This window comes from Dermacentor albipictus, chromosome 1 (genome assembly GCF_038994185.2).
Source record: "Dermacentor albipictus isolate Rhodes 1998 colony chromosome 1, USDA_Dalb.pri_finalv2, whole genome shotgun sequence".
Classification (NCBI taxonomy): Eukaryota; Metazoa; Arthropoda; class Arachnida; order Ixodida; family Ixodidae; genus Dermacentor; species Dermacentor albipictus.
Genome location: NC_091821.1, coordinates 301,383,511 through 301,407,133, shown reverse-complemented (window position 1 = coordinate 301,407,133; position 23,623 = coordinate 301,383,511). Strand labels below are relative to the sequence as shown.

Here is a 23,623-nt window from a genome sequence, read left to right as displayed (position 1 = left end):
CCAGGTGGGGAGTAGCGACGCGGTCAATCGAGTTCGTGTTGAAAGCGGGGCGCGGGGACGCAAATTGGCAGTAGACCGTAACGTCTTGGGGGAGCTGATAGTTAATCAGCCCTTTTGTTGTCCCTCGGCAGCCAGAGTAGTTTTCAAGCCGCGACCAGCTCGGGGACGGCTCAGAGTATGAGTCAGACATAAGCGTTTGGAAAGGAAGGTCAATAGAGCTTCCGTAGAAGTAAAACGTGTTATTTAGTTTTATTTTTGAGCATCGGAAAGTTTTCGCGATTTGAGACTAGGATTTCTTTCAAGGTGTAAAGGTATGAGCTTTGTTTGTGTTTTCGTTTGAGAGGGTCGAGATTTGAAAGATGCGTTTTAAGTAAACATGTAGTCTCGCGAGATGCTCATTAATAAGTAGATAGGCTTTTTTTGTGTGTGTGTGAGTAACCTGAAGGTCAAGGTTATCGTCGAAAGGCCTATGGTAAAGCGCGTGTGTTATTTAACCTTCTTTCTTTTTAAGCGTTTTTGAATTTTCTAAGGTTAAGCACGTAGGTTTTCAGTGAGTGCATGATTTGCACGGAGAAGCGTTTTTAGTTCCGTTAGCGCGTGTCCTGTGTGGACGAAAGGAAGCAGATTTATGACTGGGTTGCTAGTGTGTGTTGAGGGCAGCCGTATTCCGACTTCTTTAGTGAACGTGCGTGGAAAGAGTTAGTAGAAGACGCATCATTTTAAGCGTTCTGCGGAGTGTGTAAGTCCCGCGAGTTTAATTGTTCGTTTACGTCACGTGTCCTGTAGGACTTTCAGGAAAGAAACGTGAGTAAGCGTAAATGAAAAGTTTGCCTACAACGCAAGTACGCGTTTTGTTTAGTGACCACAAGGCTAGTGCGCTTGTGATTACGTACTTGTGAGGTTGACCAGATTGTTCAGTGGCACCAATACGTGCAATAAGTACGCCACTGCGATAGAGTGGAAACATGCTGTTCGTGTAGTTAGGCCACTTAAGTTATATTCGGCTGTTTTCATTTGTTTGCATCGTCGACGACCCTTTTGTTTTGCAACAACAATAGTACTCTGGTCTTGTCGGCATTCGAGGAGAAATGGATGGCTGTTTGGAAGGGTGGTTACAACTGTTTTGTCAAAATTGGGGAACTAAAAGATCAGGGTTGATTTTGACTCAGTAATAGCCTGGCGAGTCAGGGGTGAAGAGCCTGCGCTTACGCGTGGTGCAGCGCTGTGTTGTTTGGTTTGTTTGACGTATGTTCTCCAGGGCCCAGGATCCCGAGGGTTGTCAAACGAGGCTCGACCCCAGTACCCTGCAGCTTCTATCAGCGTTCCTCATGGCCAGCGAATTGAGTTCACCGGCCATTCAGAACTACCGGGGCGAGGACGAGCTGTTAGATATGGAGCTGTTTCCTGCGATTACTTCGAGTTCCCCAAACCACTTCGAGTCGCAGCACAGCTAATTGAGGAATGCCGAAGCAGGAAAGCACATTCCAGAGGAGCGGCCGAGCAAACAAGTTTAAGGCAACAAGTTCACGTGCCAACAAGTTCGTGCGCCGCCGGGATTAGCAGGTGGGCCTCGGACAATGGAGCATGAGTAGCCCTCCCCTTCTCCTCGTTAGAAGTGCATTGCCAGTCTGCGAGGCAAGACCGCAGAGAGCCGCCAGGTGTGACACCGCGACACGGGCGCCTACCATTGGCTGAAAGTGGCGTCATCGGAGCGGACTCTCCCATTGGTCAAACATGATGTGACTTACAGTGCTCGAAGGGTTTATAAGAAGCCTTCCAGAGAGACCTGAGCATTCTGGGACATGCCCTGATTCCCTGATTCACCTCTCTCGAACTTCTTGCCGCGGGCCGCAGCGTCCGAGTTGCTGCCGGCCCGTAATGACTGTACAAATGTTACTTGTCGCTCACCTCCCTGTAAATAATGTAGAATAAACACTCCCAAGTTTGGGTTTTCATCCCGGAGTCCGTCCTTCAACCCCTACAGCGTGAGGTCTGCGCTGCACCGCGGATGGCTTTGGAAATCTCCATGGTTGCTTGCTTTGACCTCTTCTGCGTCAATGCGATCCGAGGGTCTGTCGGGCTCAAGTCCTGTAAGGTCGACATGGCTGTTTGTGTGGTGAACGCAGTAGCTCAGTTCGTGCTGCTCCACAGCTGCCCCCTTGTCCGGGAACGACCGCTGGCTCTAACCAAAGCCCCCCGCCCAGTTAACCCGGGTAGAGGAGGGTGTGCCGGGGTCAGTGTAGTGAATGATGCTGGATTGGTGAGTACGTGGAAGCTCTGGGACGCGGCACCTCCGGGCGCCAAGTCCTCTTCCGATCTGACAAATGCACATAGTTTAGCATTTGTACAGTGTAAATCTGAAGTGAATGCCAAGTTAATAAACCCAGTTATTCAAATGTTACCTCTCGTCGTCCTCGGACCTGCGCATCCGCACCGGCCCCTGCCGGAACTCATCCCTGCTCATCGTCGTCTCCCTGGTGAGCTGATGCGTCAGAACAGTAGCAGCTGCGTTAATTCGCTGTAATATCATATCGTGACAGTCTTCGTTCTGGTCTACAACTGGATGGCCGCCTCTCTTTGTCGCTCCCGTCTCGCGCCTCGTTAAGTCTTCCTGAGGTGCACATACCCCACGTCCCCGACCCGGTGTCCGAAGTGGTGGCAGCTAAAATAACTGCACAGATGTGAGCAAGGTTCATCGGCGCTGAAATGAGCGAAGATCAGAAGACGCCTCTTCTACGGCGCAGCGCCTCTCTCCAGCTGCACGCAGCCAAACCTGTTCCATTTCTCCAACTCTGCGAGTTGAAAGTCGCATTATAAAGACTACGCTACAGTATCGGGATTACAGCGAGCCGAGGCCGATGTGCAAGTACGTTCTCTCTTCGACTGCATGAGACCAGAAGCTCGACTGTTATTGGAAACGTTTTCTCTTGACAAGGCATCGGTACTTTACTACGCCACTGTGGTCGTGCGTTTCACAGGCTACCCCATCAGAGTCGTCACGCTTCCATAAACGTATGCCGGGCGTGGACGCGTACCAATTGTGAAGGCTCGTGAAACGCTGCCCCTCTGTCGAAGAGAGGCTCGTCCGCGACCGGTTCATGGTCGCGGCGTAAGGGATTCCCGTCTCTCAGAACAACTTTGCTCAAGTGACAAGTTCTCACTGAAAGACTGTGGATATTTTAAATTGACGGTCAAGCCAGCGACACGCCTAGAGCAGTACCGGCTTCAGAAAATTGACGATATTCTTGGAGTGCTATCACGAGGTGAAGTGTTCAGCACTCTCGACTTACGAAATGCATACGACCAGCTGCCCCTCGATTAAGAAGCCAAGAAGATAGTCGTGCAGAATACACACAAGGGCCTCTTCTGCTGCAAGCGCTTAGCGTTTGGCATTGCCTCTGCGCCGGCGCTGTTTCAGCGTCGCATAGAAGCGGTGCTAGAGGGTGTACCTGAGGTGAAAGTTTACCTGGATGACGTTATTGTACCAGAAAAAGCACACATCACGGTACCGCGGAAAGTATGTGAACGGCTGCGGGCGAACCGTCTCACGCTGAACAGGAACAACATCGGCTCTACCTTAAAGGGACACTAAAGGTTACTCTTAAGTCAAGACAAAGTGATAAAGCAATGCTATAGAACGTCTAAGGCGTCAATATAATCGCGAACAGAGCTTCAGTAACCGAGAAATTAAGGTAAATGCATGACTCGATTTGAGACCCCCCAGCGACATTCCGGTACTAGCCCGATGACGAAAGCACTCCTCATCATAATTTATGTCACTATAGTACTCAACTATTCATATTAAAAAGATCATGTCATTAGGTTATAAGACAGAAGAAAATGCTACTTGTCTACTTCTGTTCGATTCTAAGAAAAAATAACACTTTGACGTTACCCTTCAGTAGTATGGGTGGTCGGAAGGTTTCGTTTTCGCTCGACTCTGCGCCGCGCGCGCTTTGGAGTGTCAGTTGTTTCGTCATCGCGTCGTTCTGCGCTGGTTTTGCTGGCTCGCGAAACTTGCATTTGGAACAAGCAGCGAGAATGCCACGTCCATGTGAAGTCGTGGGATGCACGAACGGTCCGCGGAACTTGGCCAAGGGCAGTTGCAGCGGCGAATCCAACGTTACTTATCACTGTGTGCCAACGAGTGAACCTCTCCGTTCGAAGTGGTTAAGTGCCGTACCTCTGCCACTGCGCGTTGGCAAAGAGCCGAAAAATCTCACTGTGTGCTCGCTGCACTTTTGTCCAGAGGATTACGAGTTCAACGCCGACTTACTGAAGTCGTGTGGAGTGCCTTTCAAAGCAATGCTTCCCCGTAGCGCTGTTCCGTCGGTCTTGCCTGTATTCACTCTTAGAAAAAATCACACCCTTTGGGGCGTATCTTGTCCCACAACAATAATCGTCATCTGTCTGGCCCGTGTTTCCTTTCTTTAACGCTGCGAGCCTGGTACTTCCCAGTCACGAACGGCATGCGCGTTATCAGTGTGACGCTGCTTCTCGACAGGAAAGTAGCGAGCGCCGAGCTTTCAAGAAAGGAAACGCAAGCAAAGCAGATGACGATTATTGTTGTGGGACAAATATACACCCCAAAGGGTGCAACTGTTTTAAGAGTGTTCTATGAAGCGCAAGAAGAACTGCAGGTCGAAGACGGGCCCGGTGAGTGCGGCATTTGGTTTTCACGAAGGAAAAGCTACAAATGTGCGAATATGTACAGCCATAACATACAGTTGCCGTCGTAGTAGTACGCAACGACGCCGGCAGTGCGAGCCCTCAGCAGCAGGTCATGCTCATCAGCGCTTAAATCGCCGAAGTCGTGCCCAGCATCGCGAGCCAATGTGTCGTTGTGAGGGTCGTTCATTGCAACGAGCGTCAAAGTTGGCATCATAAAATAAAGAACTAACTTATCGTCGCACGCTCTCCCTTCCGCTAGCCACCATGGTTCTGCTTTCGCGCTGCTGTCGGCTCCGTCTTGGCTCTGTTTCTGGCCGCGCGTTTGCGTTTTTGCACAGAAAAGCCGTAGCGCCGTCTCCGAGTGCCGTTTTACTCACCGACGGCGCAACGTCACTATGAGACCATGATGTCACCACTCCTCGATCCAAAGGCGGGCAAGTTGTACTGCGCTAAAGGTACGCAGACGCTTCGAAACGCATGTTCTCTTGAAATAAGTCTCTTCTTCGCATGAAACAAGCGTTTCGAGGTTTCTGGGATGGTTTTTCAACAGTCCACATTGACTTAATATTAAGCTTTAGTGTCCCTTTAATGTAGACTCTTCGCAAGCGCAGACGTTGGTGCGCTTCAACTTTGCAAGCATGTTTTATATTGAGGTTGCAGCGAAGGCGTTGCGGCAGTCGCGTACGTGAGTGAGATGTTTTCGCTCGGCGGCCGAGTGCACGGAGACTGCTTTTGTCGACGACCTCTGCAGGATAGCTTGTCAAACATTGTGACGCCGTGTCACAATGTGTCAGTGGGACAGTCATATCGCTAACGAAGCTCCTCCAAAGCATTTGCTTTGGTCTTTCGGTGACATTTTCTGCCGTCTAGTCGCTGATTGTTGGCGGTGACATGGACTCAAATCAGAGACACAATAATTAATTCAGAAGGTTGGGCTAGTTGGTGTCGATGCATTGGCTGTGACATAGTTACTAACGCGAACAAGACTAGCTACAAAAAAAAAAGGGTGGGACAGGACAGAGCGCTAGCGCTCTATCTTGTCTACGGATGCTTCTTTCTCCATGATCCTCTCCCACCTATTTTTCCGTGGTCTTGTTCACGCTATTAGCTCTCGCTCTGTCCTGTCCCACCTGTTTTCCGTAGTCTTGTTCGCGCTTCTATGTCACAGCCAATGCATAGGAGACAGGCGTGCAGCCTTCAAGGGAAACATCTGCCGTTGTGCGGTGCGGCCCTTGTATGTGACGTCAGCAGGTTTCGTGGAACGTACCTCACGGTAAGCCTATAGGGGCGACCTATACAGTGGACCCGTGTGGATGTTGTCGCCTTCAACGTACGGCGTCTCGCAGGTCCGCATGCAGCGGCGCCGTGGCTTCGCCGGGCCGTGCGCGAAGCAGCTCGGAGGACGGCGCGTACAGCTCGACGAGCGAGGCCGAGCTCGACTCGGACCACGAGCTCGACCTGGACGCCGAGGTGGACCCGCAGAAGCTGCTCGGGGCCTGGCTCGGTGAACTGGACGCCATCAACCTGCAGCAGTTGGTCAGTGGCCTCTTGACGAGGCGACGGTGTCGCGCGCACCATAACAGCAGCGGCCCTGAGGAAATACCTTGCACGCGTGCGCATGCCACTCACTGAAACAAAAAGCGTGCCTTCAAGTTGTTTGAATATAAAGAGTGTGCTTTTACTGTATTAGATAAAAGCAAGGCGTATAATGTACCAAGACTAACATTTATAATTTTTCGTGTGACGTGCGCAAACTTGTAAAACTGTGCTGGAGAAAACTCGGGTTGAATATTTGCGCATTTCTGTTTTAACGCACACTTCATGCGCATCATTAGGCAGTTTAGTAGGGCTATACGCAGCCACCCACGTGCGCAGGGCGCGAGGTTGTGCGTATAGCATAGCGCGCGCGCACGATACGACAATAGTTGGCCGGACGCAAAAGCTGACAAAGCGATTGCCGACTTGCACGCGTAAGAACCAGAAGTGTGCTACTCGGCGCCGCCATATGCCACCTTCTGAAACTGCGTAGCCAATAGATCAGCCGCCACGAAGTCAAACCACAAGCCGGAGTCATATCTTCTGCGAGAGTCTATGGGCAAGAGCGATATCGAAAAATGCTGTCGTGAACACGCGAGAACGCGCGAGAATGTTCCGTAGAGGCCGCTGAGCCCGCAGCGGACGCTACGTGGCTTTTGCAAAGCTGCGGGCGCACGCAAGATACCGCGAGTGCTCCTGCCTACTGCGCATGCGCATTGCCGCCTCCGCGGGTTTGCTGCGGACGCAGAGCTGCTGCGGACGCCCAACTAAAACTGTCTATTGTCGTTATTTGTCCGCTAAATTTAGTGGCCTACTTCAGTGGGTAAAACTAGTTATTGTATATGTTAATGTAGATACGTTAGTGTATAGGGTTATATACTATACATAGTGTATGTTACAGCATGGAGGAAGGAAAAAAACATAGGAAACGCCCTGACGTCACTGTTTGAAAGCTCATTGACGCCGGAAGTTGGCTCTGCTTTGCCAGGTTCTCCTGTCTTGTTGACATTTCTCGCCTACGGCGCGCGACCACGGCGGGCTGCGCGAACGTGCGCGCTCCCTAGTGACCCGACCAACGGATCCAGTCGCGGTGTGTGTGCTGTCGCGATGCCGTTGGCCGCGTCGTTCTTTCTGAGCGTTGGGCTCTAGCGTGGAAAGGAGTTCATAGCGAACTGCGCGAGTTAGACTGTGAAGCCGGTCCCCCCGCCATTTCTGTGCCGGCTTAGCTGAAGAAAAAAAAAAAAAACTGCATTCTCAGAGCACTGCAAGAATGCACAGGCGATGACCGGCAACGCACCTTACGCACATCACGACCTGCGGCAAGCCCATCTTGTGTTTATGAGAACAAACTAACACGTGTGCTGGTCGTGGCCGTACAGGAATCGCTTTGCTTTATTGAACAAGTTTCGGTCACCGCGCAGACGTGACGAGCAACAGCGCGCCGATGTAGAGACCACCAGAGGGGAATGTCGTTACGCGTCTAAATACACTCGCAGTGGCCGAGGTATGCAGGGTGTCCCAACTGTCATGCACCAAGATTTAACTGGACAGAACCAAGGTAATGTCATTTGCTGTCGCCTTGAGATACTCGGAGTATTTTATTCCATCCCGCCTAATTACGCAATGAGTCTCAATTAATCAGCGTCTGAAATATTATAATGAGATAAAAGGTATCAGTGCTAAAATTGTAGAGCAACATGAAAAAAATCACTGCCCAAGTACTCCGTGCAGATGGTTAACCAGCGAAGTTGAAACGTGTTGTGGGCCTGGTGTTTACGACTGGGTTAATCCCGATGGTTGAGTAAAGGGGCCATGACACGGTTACCCCACAATTTGCGGTTTTCCGGGAGAAATTGTACTGCATATGGCTATACGCGTGTAAAAACTGGGCAGTAAATGCACATTTCTGTCCAAAATATGAGCTAGAACTCGCAGGCTCTAAGCACCGCCCTCCGGCACCCACCGCCATATTGCCAAGCCATTTGTGACGTCATGCACTGCATGGAGCTTGGGGACATCGTCTGCCACAAAATCGCCCACCGCTCCATGTGATGTCGGGGCATAGCGACCGTTTGTCGCAGTATTTGCTGCAGATGCCGCGTGCCATGTCTTCGACAGCGCCAACTTCGCGTGATGAAGCAAGCGATGAATCCTTGAGCAGCAGATGCAGCGATGCTGTAGACAAGTGTTGCAGAATGGGCGCCCGCATTCCATTCCCCATTCCGGGGAATTAGAACTTGTCGCAATTCCATTGCTTTCAATTCCTTGGAATGGGAAAAAACAGCCCATTTCCACTCCGGGAATGGCTGGGCAGTTCAATTCCATTCCTGTAATTCCTCAACGCAGGAAAAGCATCTGGGAATTTTTATCGAGTTACCGATAAACGCACCATAAAGCTGATGTCATCAGAAGCGTTAAGAACTGCGAAAATACGCAAAACACGTTACCAACCCTATTGCAAAGACCAGCGTCTTTCAGTGTGAAACCAGCGCGTTTTTTTGGCGCTGGGTCGCACTGGGTTCGCTGGGACTCACTGGGACACCAGTGAGAATGCTGGATAAGAGCGAGGTCACACTGTAAGAGACGCTGGTTCCACTGCCATGACGCTGGGGCGCACTGGTTTGTGCTGTGCAGGCGCTGTTTCTCGCTGCAGTTTGCTGGTTCGCACTGGAAAGTGCGCTGGTTGTGTTTGTGCCGCAGTGGTTCCAGTGCGAAAAGACGAGTGCTGCTGAATATTCAATGCTTTATACAATTTCATCGCTTGATACTAGTCATCTTGTCCTACATAACGCTATATCTTGGGGTCATAAAACCCTATGTCGTGTCGCAGCTTGGAATAAAGGTGCGTGAGCTGCCCTGTTTATTCAGGGACATTTGACACTGAAGATCACTTTCGTTTTTTTTTTTCATTTTCGTTTTTGACTGGGCGGATAGAAGCCGCAGCAAATACGCGTTCCACGTCAGCTGACGTCGCATTCACAGTGAACACTGCCCTTGCAATGCAAAGCGGCTAGCCATCGCTTTCCAATACGTCAGGGGCTTAACCGCGTCTGTGCAAATTCCCTTTGTAAGGTAAATAATACCCCCCTGCAAATGGATCCAGGCGTATTGTCTTGGTGGGCATTTTCATTTTGCCCGATGTTTTTAAACATCAGACTGCTTGGCCCTGCTTCAGAGTCTGCATTTGCGACGGTGCTGGCGCTGTCCAACCCTAGCAAAAGAGGCCGCCTCCTCAGCACAGCAGAACGCATCTGCTCGGCTGTTGCAGCTGAACACCAAGAAGACTTAAACCGAGGATCAGCGAGGGCACCCATCGAAGAAACAGGCAGTCATCGTGCTTGCGAATCACTTCTTCCAGGCTACGTTGTAGGCCTTCAGCCGCCTCTTTGCAAAGTGTGCCTTTGCTTGAGATTTCCTAAAGGGAAACGTCCACAAAAGTAAAAGCCCGGCTTTCTCGTGCCTTTTCTACAGTATCTCCGCAGCTTCCTGTACAGGGGAGGGAAGCTCAATCAAGCCAGTCGCCAGCCTCAGTTTTATATTAGACAGTTTAGCCTTGCACGCGTGCGGAGTTTCTATCAGGCCTGGATGACTCGAAAAAGTGGTAACGAGCTTTCCCATCATTCGCACCTGCGAGTTCCACCTCGTTGCATTGTGAGATTCCAAATGCAGACCGGCCACGTTCAACACTTCTTTCGTGTCGGCGCTGCTCCTGCGTATAGACCGTTTCATCGGGCGAGGAGGATAGGGCGCGCTGAGAGCCTTTCCTCCTCTCTGGCTTGGGCGATCCGGCGCGGCGCTGCTTGAAAGTATTGCTTTCGCGTGCTGCGGAACGATTTCGAGATGTTTTAGATCTTACTTTGTGAAATTTACTCAATGTCCCTTCATATAAGGTCGTCAGGGAAGCCTTTCGGTGCATCGGTAACTACTTTAGGCAGAAATATGTCTTGAGGGCGCAAAAATGTGACGCGCATGATCAGCTGCGGTGTACGCGCATTATCAGGTGCGGTGCGTGTATGTGTTGTTTACTATTTTGCTTATATAGATTTTAATTCAAGAATCAAAACCGGCGTCTCTGTGTTACCAGCCTTAAATAGTAAATCAGCTCAGTGTCTGATCGACTGGCGTAGGGAGTAAAACATAAAACATAAGAGCGCATGCTCGTGCACGGCCAACCTAAGGGAACCACGAAACATCTAAGCGGCAGGCACTATCAAATATTTGTGATGTACCGGCATCGTTCTCGCGCATTTAAAGTCTAGTAGGCTTGAAATTACTACATGTCTACGCTAGCCTTCCTAGATGGGGCCCATGGCGCTGCTCAACACAGCGATCACTGCGGTTGGTGAGCCAGCGCGATACATATATAAGCTGTGTGCCAGGGCATTGCTTTTTTGGCCTGTATACAGCCATGTATGAGAGGGTTCTCATAAAAAGAATGCGATGGCTATTTTTGAGCACAAAATTTCCGTAATACGTGTGAGTGCGTCGTAGAGAACCGAACGAACACACACAAAAAAAATTCGGTTATCATCCTCTTTCTCTAAAAAGCAAGAGAAAACGGGTTAACGCCGCACAACGTTTAGAAGTATATAACCGTTGATGCTGTATGCTTGAACCATACGCTATATCGAACAAAGATATCTGTAATCCAGCACTTACCACTGCTTAGGACACTCGCGCAGTTCGTAAACGGTTGCTTTGCTGGACAAGCTTAATTAAAACTGTAAGGTATGCTGCTATTACTAGCCAAAACTATTTTATTCATGGGTGGAAACCTCATCCATCCAACCAAGTAGTCACGCAATCTAACCTGCAGCGAACAGTTTGAACGCTTGTCAAACAGCACAGCTCCTATCGTAGCAGAACGCTACTCACGCTGTTACGATCGTCGCGTATCTTTCACGGCTCCTAAACAGCAGCTTAGAAATAGAGAATAACACTGCAATAATGTCACATTAGTGATTGGAACATTCAGAAACACACAATTGGATCTCCGAGCCTGATTGTATATAGGCTCAAATGTGCGCTCACACATCGCGCTGCGTGTTCCATCCACCTCAACGCCAGCAGAAATTCCGGCCATGACGCCTTAAACCACTTCAGCACGTCTCACAGAACCGTTTACCACGTAGAAGACGCACTTCATACTAAACAGACCGCATAACCGCGAAAACAAACGGCAGAACCTACCGCCGAGCGTATACCTGCCGTGCAAAAGACTGCTTTCACCCAAGCCAGTATGGCGCTGCTCATAGGCGGTGCCACTGCGTTCACAATATGGCGGCGCCTACGAAAAAACGGTCTATAGATGCAACGATGGCGCCGCATGTTTGTGCGACTTCCCCGGCATTTGGGTCCTGAAATAAAGCGAGGACGACAGTTATGGTATATTCCCACTGCAGGTACAGGTAGCGCAAGCGGTAAACATGCAATGTATAATAGAGTTTGTGGGAGTTCATCGGTCTACCGGGGCGCAGTCGTTGCTGTGCCTAAGGCTCCGGACTTATTCGCCATTGCGAGGAAAACCTCTCCCAAATGCCTGCCCCTCGACCCGCGCGCCGTTTTCCCCGGGCGCCGCGGCCGCGTCCCGCGACGTCATGCTACGCGGCCCTGCGATTGGGTCGTGGGGCGTGACGTAGGGAAGAAGCCCCGACTGGGGACGATCGCGGTGCGTGGGGGAGTCGTGCTGCGAGAGGGACGAGCGCCGGTCACGAGAGGCAAGCTGCAAGGTACGTGAGCGACCAGCTACTTGTGTCCCCAACGCCCCAGCCTGGGGACGTTCACGTGCTTTGTTAGCTTGCGTAAGTGTGACTTGCTGAGTGGCTTTGCGTTCCGCCCTTGCGGTAGCCGCAGGCGCTCAGTGCATCACATCTTGCGTGTCCGAACCATCGCAGACCATTGTCGGTGACGGGAAGCGCTAGGTAGCGTTTGCGAACGCATTTCGGCCCGCGCGCGTAAACCATTGTTCGACGCGGCGTGTAACCCGCCTTCCTCGCCATCGGGAACCGCGGGCGCCGAGTGTACTCCGTGTGTTTGGGTGCAGTCTGGTACATGTTGGCCATTGGTGATCAATAAACGCCTTAACTGTCCTGGACGCCGTGTGTTCCTGGGAGAGCGCCCATGCGTACGGCCAGAGCCGTCCAGGTCTTTCGGCTCGGTGCTCGAACCTGCGGTGGGTCTATCGCCGTGCGCCGTCGTGCCGCGTCGTGAGGCTCCACTTCTCGGGGGCCACTTGGCGACTCCGTGCGCGGAGACGTACTGTGAGCCCACAAGTTTCAGAAAGAGAAAGATGACATATGTAATCGTACGGTATTGCACTCGACGACACTCTTCGAGACTGCGTTAGACAAAATAAAGTGGGGACAGACACAGTCGTTTCCTCCAGCCCTCTGATGAATTGAGTTCTCATTAATGAATAGGCTGTACCTTCCTGTTCTTTAGGAATAAATGGCGTGCACGTAGTGTCATGGCTACGGCACTACGGCTGGTATTATCTTAACGAAATGGTCTTCGTAATTGAAATAAGCATACTAGCAGCAGACTCGCTGTCTGGTCTTATATGCCAGTCAACTGTGTTTACGGGCACAGCGATTTGTATTAGGAGGAGCGGCGTACGCAGGATTTCATTTTCCCGGACGGGGAGGTGGATGGGATGTAATAAAAAAAAAAAGAGAGAAAGATCACAAAAGGAGAAAAATAGCAAGGAGCACAAAATACAATAAGGCAAAAATAGCTTGAACAAGCGTTAATAAACCAAATCCAAATCTTTTAAAATGTAACTTCGGGGCACTGTGGGCGTTCTTTACATAATGACAAAATTCATTTTCGTCCTATAGTGTCAGAGAAAGGGACGTGGCAGGTCTGTGTCGCTAGTTTAGCGACACAGACCTGCTTAGCTGCACTAGTTTTTTCAGACCCCTTTTGCTTGCGTAATTCTCAGGCACTATGGTTCAGTATTTGAGAGAGTAAAATCCTGGTTATTGTACAGCTTTTAGTACAGATATCGAAGACCTGTATTACTCCTTGCCGCATGACGGGTTGCTAAATTCCGTAAACGAGTGCATTAAAGAACAAGTGCAAGAGTTGGCTTTTATTGACAGATGCAGTGTTTCCACGGGAGCTTTTCTGAAAATTCTTTCAATGTACTTAAAGTCGACGCTGATTGGGTGGAGAGATGGCGTGTTTCTGCAGAAATCAGGCATTTGTATTGGCTCAAAGGTTGCCCCTATTCTTATCGATATTTACCTGAGCAAGGTTGACAGTGTTGCAATCGCACTGCTGGCACGAGTTGTTGCAAATGGGTTGCAAGCCCCGAGGGTAGCGTTGGCCTGGGGGCCTGGGGCACAACTGGAAGCATCCGAAGTTCCTGGCAAAGCATGAGTCGACTGCTAACAGAACAACTTGTTTATTCTAGCAACGCAAAAGAGCGGCCGCTCAGGTCGACCGAAGTGGAGAGTCGGGAGAGCACGTTACTCGACAGAAGAAATCGGAGCCTCTCTCTTGGCGTCCGGGGGCAGCTGCTTTTATACTCTCGGAGGTGAGGGCAAGAAGGAACGTCTCCGGATGAGGCCACGGGACGGCGGGGCACGGACACGCTGAGAGACACGTTGAGACAAGAAGGTGACGCATCCGCCGGGCTGGCGCCGGTCAGACCTCCTCGCTTCACACTTGGGGAGCTCCTCTCCCCGGCTGCCGCGCTTTGACAAGTGTGGGCACCAACATGCACACACACACACACACGCACACTTGAAGACACGTGGCATTGAAACATGCCTGGACGCGCTTGGCGGGGAGGCGTTGCGGCGGCGCTGAACGGGCCAAAATGTCCGCCGCTTTGAAGGAAGCCCCGGCGTTTGTTGCATCCGCGCCGGCTATACCGCGCGTCGTAGGCGACACGTAACAACAGCTGCTTATAGAAAGCCTTAGGTGATTTGCGTTATCAAGATATTTCGTTACGTTAATGATTGCCTGATTTTCTGCAATAGGGAAGCATTCGATTCTGCTGCTACCTCAGTAAGTGAGCAATCTAAACTTTATGCAGGAGGATTAAAGTTTATGAAAGAATTTCCTCAGCGACGGGTAATTCAGTTTCTTGACATTTCCTTGATCTTCGAACAGAATCACGTTTGTTGGCAGTACTTCCCAAGATCTTCGAAGCCGTTGTTAAACTTTCAATCCAAACATTCCAAAGTAGTAAAAAACGGAATTGCCATGTCATGCCTTAGGTCTTCTCTCACCAGATCCTGCATGCACAAAATGAGCGCCAGTTTTAATGCGCAGGTCCGGCGCCTATTAGAAGCAGGTTATCCTAACGTAGCAGTGGCCGCTATGGCTGAACGCCTAAAGAAGTCGGTTTCGAGGGGGACAAACGTGATTACAGAAAGCAGTAATAGGAAAAAGAGTAGTGGCTATTCCGTACATTCATTCAGTATCGCGCAGGATTAAAAAGTTGCAAGTAGATATTGTCACGTGGTGGTGACGTTAAGAACACAGTAGCAATACTGTGATAGACAAAACTAACTTTTATTGGGCGAACCTGTGCCCACAAAACAGGCTACACTTATAGCACAACGATAGCGGCGAACACGGTCGGCGATCGTCGAAAATCTGATCAGCGGTTCAAGCGCGTCGGCTTTTATGCACAATCGTCGAATGTTCCAGACTAATCGTTGGGACCCGCGTGCCTTCCATAAAGTTCTACATCATTCGCGTCAGGCGAATAATTCAGATAACACAAGGTTCGGCGACAACAGACTGCGGATAGAAGCATCGATAACTTTCCAGAAACTTCGGATACATGCAAGCGCGTCCCGCGCTGTGCGATAAGATTTGTTAGGCGGCGAAACCTGGTCGCCCGATAAATATAAATACACGTGTCATTATGATGTTTGTTGTTGCTTTCACTGCTCCCAATAAGCTAGGTAAGATACGCGCTGCCGTGCAGGGGAAAAAGGAGCAGGTGAAAAGCAAAAAAAGATCAGATATTTGTCCCGTGAAGCACAATAAGAACAACAGTTTTACTGACTGCCGTATGGGTGGGGTTTATAAAATCCCCTTTAGCTGTGGCCAGTTCTACGGAGGGCAAACGGGACGGTGTATCAATCAGAGGCTAATGTAACATAAAAGGTCGTTAACTGGTGGATCGCCTTCTATTCTTTCCCTACATTGCCAACATTTTAACTGCATGCCAGAGTTAGATGAATGCGCGATATTGTAGAGGCATAAGAATGAAGATATGCGTCTTATGGTAGAGGCATGGCATATCTACAATGGTGGAAGTGCGTGCGTGAGTCAGCCTTCGATTACTTCACATAAGGAAGAGATTAAGTGCCTTAACAGTTATATCTCACGTAGACCGGCACATATACTCGACTGACACGTGGGAATACCATTCCTGAGCTTGCGCAGATGAGTTTTGTGTCTTCTTTCTTTTTTCGCCTCAGTGCTCCCTTCATTTGATAGTCGTCGTTCGTGTTGTCCACTTCTCTACTCTTGTGTCCTGTCTGCACGCCTCACCTCTTTTTTTGCATAATGAATCCTTACCGACTAGCTCAGCTTTCTGTCGTTCTAAGAGGTCTTCCCGCTTCTGGTGTCTGCTTGACAACTCTTGAAATCACTATAATAGTTAGTGGCTGCCTTGGAAGGTGTGCAACATGGTGGGCTAGTGCTCGGTGCCGCAGTGCCGGACGTACGCGACGGAGCCCGATGTCAGCCTCCACACTTACCCAGAGGACAAGAAGCAGAGTGAAGGTTGGATCCCGAAACTTAGGACCGGCAAGCAGCCATCGGCTACAATAACTGGGGTGTGCATGAGCACTTCCGCAAGGAACGTTTCTGCTACGGCGTCGGGGCTGCGATGTTCGCGGTGAGTAGGAAATAACCGGCACCGAGACGCTCGCCCGTGCGTGCTGCCAGGCTAATGTCATGAATGAAGCTTTGGATCCGTGAACTTATTGATGCTAGACATTGAATGAATGAATGAATAAAACTTTATTTGAAACGGCTCTTCGTCCGTGCAGTCCGCCGCCTCGGTGCCGTGTGATCATGTAGTAGCACCCGGAGCGGGGGGTGTGGTGGCGCCCTGGACGTGCCTTATTTGTTGCACAAGGAGCCACCAAAAAGCGGCTCGGTGGGGTTCAGGCGGAGTGGTCCAGCTCTCCCAACAGTAAGGAATAGATGGGCTCAGGGAAGAGGTGGGGAGATAGTAAGGCGAGGTCTGTGCACGGGGTCAGGTCCAGTACGTGTCGTGTGGCGAACGTCGGGATAGCCGCCGCACACCGGGCATGCCGGGTGGCCACGGCGTTGTTCAATAATGTGCTGCATGGCGTCATTCGCCAATGTTAGAGTTTGAGCCTGACGAATTAGGGAACCGTCGTGGTGGGTGAAGGAGGTATCGGGGGCCGGAAGGGTACATGCAGACGAGCGCAGTTCGCGGAGCCTAGCGCGGCTTTGCTTGCGGTGTTCAGCGCGGTGTATTCTGGCGCAATAGGTGTCAGGCCATGGAATAGGAGCGCTCGGTATTTCAGACTCGCGAGCGAGGGAATGAGCACGCTCATTTCCCTGTATCCCCTGATGGCCCGGCACCCACTCCGAGAGGACGTGTAGTGAGGGATGTTGTTGCATGTGTAGCGCGAGGGATGCCCCAATATGACAGGGAAGTAGGTTGTTTGCGGAAGAACGAAGGGCTTCCTGGCTGTCTGAGCGAACGGTTATGGTTGGCGTGGAGTGAGGAGTAATAGTAATGGCTTCCAATATGGCAAGGATCTCGGCGTCGGTTGGTGACGGTACTCCGCTATGCCAACGAGTGATGTCACCCTGAGGGCCGATGACTGCCGTCTTGGATGCGGTCGGCGAGAAGGCGGCGTCAACATAGTAGGTGTCATGCGCTGGGTCAGTTAGATGGGTCGCCCGCGCCTGTCGCCTGCCTGCGTTGCGTTCGGAGTGCATATTCCGGGGTATCGGTCGGACTTCGATTCGAGGGATAGTTATCCATGGTGGAGGGTCGATGGAAAGAGGTGGAAGGGGTGAAGTGTCGTGTCCCAACATTCGCAGGACGGCGCGTCCTTGGGACGAGGTGCTCAGACGGAGATGCTGAGACTCCCGGTGTGCTTGGACCTTCACATCCAAGGTGTTGTGCAGGGTTGCGCCTTCAACATCGATGCTACTGGCGTACCTGGGAACACCCATTTCAATGCGGTGACATCTTCGCAAAGAAGCCTCGAGTCGTTTGGTCTGGGTGCGTGTAAGTGCAGCGTATGGCAGGCCATAGAGGATTCGGGAGTAGATTGCTGCCTCAGCAATTTTACGGAGTTCGTGTTCACGCAGGCCTGTGTGGCGCTTGCTTACGCGTGTCATCATGTGTATGACCTGACTTGCCTGATGGAGAATGCGCCGTAGCCACTCCGCACTACGTCCATTCTCTTGCCACAGAAATCCGAGGATGCGGACGGATTTTCTGCGCGGGATAGGTTCGCCGGTCATAGTCAAGGTGATGTGGGCGCGTTCAGCAGCTGCTTTGCGCGTAGAGGAATTCAGTACGACGATGTACTCTGATTTTTCCGGGGAGCATGTGAGGACAAGAAGCTGGTGTATGTAGGTGTCGACGATGTCTAAGCCGGTTTGAAGTGTGGCTTCCTGTTTGCCTGGGTTTCCGGTGGCACACCAAAGTGTGATGTCATCAGCGTATATTGCATGGCGTAAACCTGTAACGAGGTTGAGCTTTGCGGGGAGGTCCTTCATCGCCAAGTTGAATAGAGTCGGTGACAGAATGGAACCTTGTGGCGTTCCTCGGTTTATAGGGAAGCAGATGGATGGCTGGGTGTCCGGACCCAAGAAGCGCACTTGCCTAGCACTGAGGAAGCCGCAGACGTAGCGAACCATGCATTCTCCGGGTTTGGTGGCTGCTAGGTTGTTAATGATGGCTTGGTGCAGGACGCTATCGAAGGCACGTTTGATATCCACGCCTACAATTGTCCACAGTTGTGCCGAGCTAGGGTGATCGTAGACATTTGTGGTAATTTGCAGGGCCACGTCTTGGGCGCATACGTGCCTGCCGAAGCCGATGAGTGTGTGTGGGAGATGGCCCTGACTCTCAAGGTGCCATTGTAGTCTCGTCAGGGCCATCTTTTCCATCAATTTTCCCGCGCACGATGTGAGGGATATCGGTCGAAGGTTTTTAAGTGTGTTGGGAGGTTTGCCAGGTTTGGGGTAGAAAATAACTAAAGCTTCCTTCCATGACTGTGGAATGTTCCCCGTCTCCCATGCATAGTTAATGAGGTGTAGAAGATGCTTCTGGTGGTTTTCGGGCAAGTTGCGGAGCATGGTATATGTTATCTGATCCGGACCCGGAGTTGTATTTCGTCGGAGCTGCATGAGTGCTGACCGCAGCTCCTGGAGTGTGAATGCGGAGTCAATCCCTTCTGGCTTAGTTGGTGATTGCGGAAAGAGTGCAAGTGGTGGTGGGTTGAACTCCGGGTAAAATGTCTCTCGCAGTTCTTGGATAATTTCTCCTGTGGAGCGCCCGGTCTGCATTTGATATCGTTGGAGGGCGTAGCGAGGTTTGGCTTGGCCCATGAGAGTGTGAAAGATTTGCCATACTCTAGGTGTGTGAAGCTGGCCATTGAGGTCTTCACATGTTTGCCACCACCGTTGAGATGCCAGTTGGTCAGCGTATTCCTGGCTCTCCTGAGTTATGGTGTGTATACGTTGGTGGAGCGTCCTATTATTCTTTGCACGGCGCCACCAGCTCACCAGTCTGCGGCGTCGTTCCCAGAGGGTTAAGAGGCGAGTGTCGACCTGGGGTTGATCCTCTGTGGCGGCAATGCGGGAAGCATGTTGGGACACGACCTGCAGTACATTGTTTGTCCATTCTGTGGGGTCAGTGTTCTCATCAATCTCGTACAGTTCGAGTCGTTTACGCGCCTTGTTCCAGTCAACGAGACAGATGGTTTGGTGGCGGGGTGTCCGACTTGGCCTTTGTGTACGCAAGGGAAGCCGGATCTCAATAATAGTGTGATCGCTCCCCAGAGTGTCTTGGGTATTCGCCCATTGAATGTTGTAGCGGCTGATTGACCAAGTGAGATCAGGGTTTGTGTCCTTCCCACGTGAGTTCCCCAGCCTGGCGGGAGTGGCAATGTCGTTTAGGAGAGAGACTTTGTAGTTTGACATGAAGGTGTCTAACTTGCGGCCGAGTGCTGATGTTTGGTCATATCCCCTACAGGGGTGTCGACAGTTGAAGTCTCCGAGGATAAGGACAGTATGGTGAGGTGTTAAGCGTTGCTGGGAGGGGTTGTAGCTTGATAACGGCCAGATATTTTGGTTTGGCGTCCAATAACAGTTCAAAATATCTAGACTGTGACCATGAACGTCTGTCCTAGTGCTCACGTGCTCAGCAGTCGATGTATTCATATGCGTAGTGTCGAGTTGCATTGTGGGCAAGGAGCTCTTGATGTAAGTCACCGTCACTGTAGGAGTAAGTGGGTCTGACGTGCCCCGTTGTTTGTATGTAATACTAGGAGCAACAAAATGTTCATAGCCAGTGAGGGGAAAGGCACCATCAGTCTCCTGCAACACAAGAATGTCTGGTTCTGTTTTCATGAATAGCATATGTTGCTGGAGCTGTTGTTTCTTGCGTCTGAAAGCATGACAGTTCCATTGCCATATCGTGAGAGATGGGGATGGTGGGGTTGGGATCGGAGGTGTTTGCCTAGAGTTAGTGGCCATGTTGTGATTCAGAAGGGTTATGGGGAATGGGGCGTTTGTGTGGGTGCATAGTGTCCTCTATATGTTGGATACGGGTGGAAATTTGCGCAAATCGGTTTGACAAGGGGGTTAGAGCGGTCAGAATGGCGCGTTGCATCTGTTCAGTAATTATAGTTGCGATAGTTCATTCGATCGCTTGTTGCATGATGCGACGAATACGTGCATCTAACTCCTCTGACAGAAGGTCTGAGCTCAATGGGGAGGGCTGCGGAGCGGGGGCAGCTTCTGGGAGAGCTGTACCACTCACCTTTAAAGGCGTAGACTGCGTCTGTCGCTGGTTAGGTAGCGCAGGCCAGTTAGGGTCGTCAGCAGCAGGCTTGGGTTTAGGTAGTTGCTGCCACGAAGGACGGCGCGGATCGTGTTGATCACTTTGTGATTTAGCTGTCTGGCTCTGTCTGAAATCCATCTTCTGCTTGTGGGCGGGCTTCGGTTTTTGTTTGGGCCCATTTTGACTGGGCTTGCGGTTGTGACTTTGACTCTGGTTGCGACTATGGCTACGGCTACGGCTGCAGTCGGTGTCAAGTGCCGAAAACCGGTTGCTGGTTGGCACGCCGGAGTCTTCTCGAGTAGGCGGTCGTGGGAGGTGGTGGGCTGCTCGGTGATTTGGATTGATCCGTGTCGGTGGTTTGCGTCGGCGAAGTGCCTCCTCTGCAGCGCGGCGGTGTGGGCAGTTTGCGTCCGTAGCCGGGTGGTCACCCCCGCAGTTGCAGCAGCGCATATCGCACTCGTGAAGAGTAGTTGACGTGTCAGTTCCAGGGGGGAAATGTTGCCCACAATATCTACAGCACGAATATTTCGAGGCGTTGGGGCAGACATCAGATCTGTGTTTCAGGTTGTAACAATGCCAGCACTGAAGGCATTTCGGCTTGGGTGGGTAAAGCCGGTAGACCGCTGAAAACAGGATGGCGCTCTTCGGTATTTCAGGCCCCTCTACCGTGATGATGAGAGACGCCGTCTTGCCAAGTCGCCGAAAAGACCGGATTTTTCGGCCCGGAATAAGGAGTTCTTCCTGTACGGCATCTTCAGAAAAGGAGAATGGTACACCGTGCAGGACGGCGCGGGCGTTCTGTGGGTCGTTGGCGCAGTACGCACTCACAGGGTGCGATTTTCCGCAGACATCCACGAACTGTAAGGCGAGGAGTTTTGTGGTGGCCGATGCACGGTACGTGTCGATGGCGATGAGGTTTTGGGTAGTTCGAATTTTCACGACTGTGTCCTGCCTCTCGAACTTGGCAAGGTGGGCCGCCCGACGAATTTGTAGGCTCAGCTTGATTGGTGTTACTGTGGAGAGGTTGAAGCCATCTGTCAACTTCGAAACTATGGTGGTGGCCTCGCCGTGCCGTGGTGCTGAAGCGGTCACGCACGTAAATGCTCCCTGCGAAGCGTCACCAAAGTCCTTGCCCTGTGGGTTCAGCGTGGTGGATTGCGCAGGCTGCGATGCAGTCGTAGCTGTTGAGGGCGGCGGATCCATGCCGAGCATGGCAGCGGCGGCGGCGAAGCGCCTGCAGTGCGGCGCGGGGTCAGGGCGCCCTGTGTTGGGGCCGACCGAGGCCGCCGGTGTTTAGGCGAGGCGCAGTGCGGCGGGCCAAAGTTCGTCCGGCGATGACAGGGAGCTCTCAGAGTTCGGCGGAGCTCTCGTTGCGCACTTCCGCTCGGGGCGAGCACTGAGCGCCGAGTCCCCTAGACATTGGCAAGTTAACTGGAATGGATAGGGAACTGTAATAAGCACATTAAAAAGAAAGCATGGCATATGCTCACTTGTGTTAGCACCAAACAATGAATGTATTTGATAAAAAAATGCTGCGGGAAATTGCTCGCACAGAAGACCGATAAACATGCAGTGCTATGCAACCGGACAAACAATAATATTGAGACGCACCAGAATTTGGAAGAAAAGGAAAAAAATTGAATCGTCGCGACCACACATTACAAGTCGCCGGAGCAGTCGAAGTCCCTAGTTATAACGATATTACTTTTGAACAAGTGCAGACATTTCAACTCTAGAGCCACCCTAGATCATATCCGATGAAAATGTAGCGAGAGCCGCCATCTTGGATTTCAGAAACCGAAACTATGGCGCCATTTCGTCCCATGGCGTCATAATCACGTGGTTCCACCTCCGCCATATTCAACCGTTACGTCATCATTGGCACCCGACTTTGGCCGCCTATTTCAGATTCCGATACTATGCCGCCATATTGGATTATGATATCATGATTGACATCCGCATTTGGCCGCCATCTTGGATTTGAGATTCCTTAAGTATGACGCCATCTTTGATTATGACGCCATAATCACGTGGTTTCACTTCTATGCGTCATATTGATCACGACGTCATCATTGGCACCAGAATTTGACCACCATCTTGGATTATAACGTCGCAGTCACTTGACTAATCACCTGTTAGGTTGCTATTGGTTTACTATAAGGGCCGCCATCTTGGATTTGTCGGTGACGTCACCAGTCAATCACCGATTGGGTAGCTATATCGATATACTATGGGGCCGCCATCTTGAATTGCTGGGGCTGAAAATTTCACGCCGAAGGGAGGTGGTAGCAGACCCCAAGAAATCGAGAAACGTGATGTGTAAGAGCTAACGCTCTCAAATCTAGAAATAATCCAAAGGTTAGTCGCTCGCTTCGTTTATAAACGCATCAAACAACGTTGTTCCCCAACCATTATGCTGGAAACCGCAAACTTGGAACCATCAACTGACGGAAGAAAAATTGCCAGATTAAATTTGTTTCGCCGGCTTTACTATAGGAAACTAGAAGTACAACCGCGTGACTATATCATTAATAAGACATCTCGAATTTCCCGCCTCAAACACAGCCAGTCTATTAAACTATTGTTTGCAGAAACAAACTCTTTTTTAAATACTGTTTTTTTTTTCGGAAACAATCAAGGATATGAAATTCCCACTGGTTACAAACACACACTTGATGTGTTTTGGTGGCTGGTTTTTTGTTGTATTTGCTCGTGTAGCCCCCTCCTGCTAGGACAGATGTTCGCAGTATTGTGGAAATAAATAAAATAAAATGGTCGCTTTGGAGAAAGGCGACCACTTGCGACAAACTTGGTCGCGTCATTCGCTGCCTGTCACCGGTGAGCCTCAACTCCGTGGCGGACGTTCTGATAGTTTCGAGGCATTGTAGAGAACGCGTTGCCTTCACAAAGCTTTTTGTTTCACAGATCTCGACTTGTTTGAGATTTTACTGCTACCATACAGGGCAAACTGTGCTCTTAAAATGTGCTCCCTTACCAATGCGCTGAAAGCGCCTTTCTCCAGAACTGTCCACCAAGGAGGTGCTGACGTGCAGCGCTCGCGTATACACCGTCGAAACTACCGGCAAAGTGGGGTGTGCGCGCTATCCCGGAACGGCACCAAAGTTCAAGATGGCCAGGACAAAATTTTTTTCCGCGAGAAAAAGAGAACGCAGAGGGCATGAATTTCAACATATATTTAACGTGAACTTTATTAACCCAAAGATTTGTTAGTGCTGTTCATCGGTCTCAAAACAATCGAAAGACTCCTCCGAGTCGGCCACAGAGAAAATGGTCGCAGCATTCCGCTTTCAAGTTCACGGTCAAACCGTTAGCACTAACGAGAGATCCGATACAAGTTAAGCTCAGCTGCAGTGCATGGCTACCGAC

The 23,623-nt window shown here is 50.9% G+C and overlaps 1 protein-coding gene and 1 long non-coding RNA gene across 8 annotated transcripts in view; one reads left to right on the top strand and one right to left on the bottom strand.

Moving 5' to 3' along the window:
* Window positions 1-23,623, top strand: part of pico — a 263,380-nt gene that overhangs the window by 63,084 nt on the left and 176,673 nt on the right. For all 5 annotated transcript variants that reach the window (XM_070531479.1, XM_070531478.1, XM_070531483.1 and 2 more), the window contains one exon: window positions 6,018-6,207. In XM_070531479.1, coding sequence (XP_070387580.1) covers window positions 6,018-6,207 — 190 coding nt within the window. The remainder of the gene's footprint in view (window positions 1-6,017; window positions 6,208-23,623) is intronic.
* Window positions 1-23,623, bottom strand: part of LOC135921236 (uncharacterized) — a 227,896-nt gene that overhangs the window by 172,785 nt on the left and 31,488 nt on the right. The window contains exon 3 of one of the 3 annotated variants that reach the window (XR_010570499.1): window positions 21,539-21,667. The exons of the other annotated variants lie outside the window; for them this stretch is intronic. This is a non-coding gene — a long non-coding RNA (uncharacterized lncRNA). Of the gene's footprint in view, window positions 1-21,538; window positions 21,668-23,623 lie in introns of those variants that run through there. 3 annotated transcript variants of the gene reach the window in all.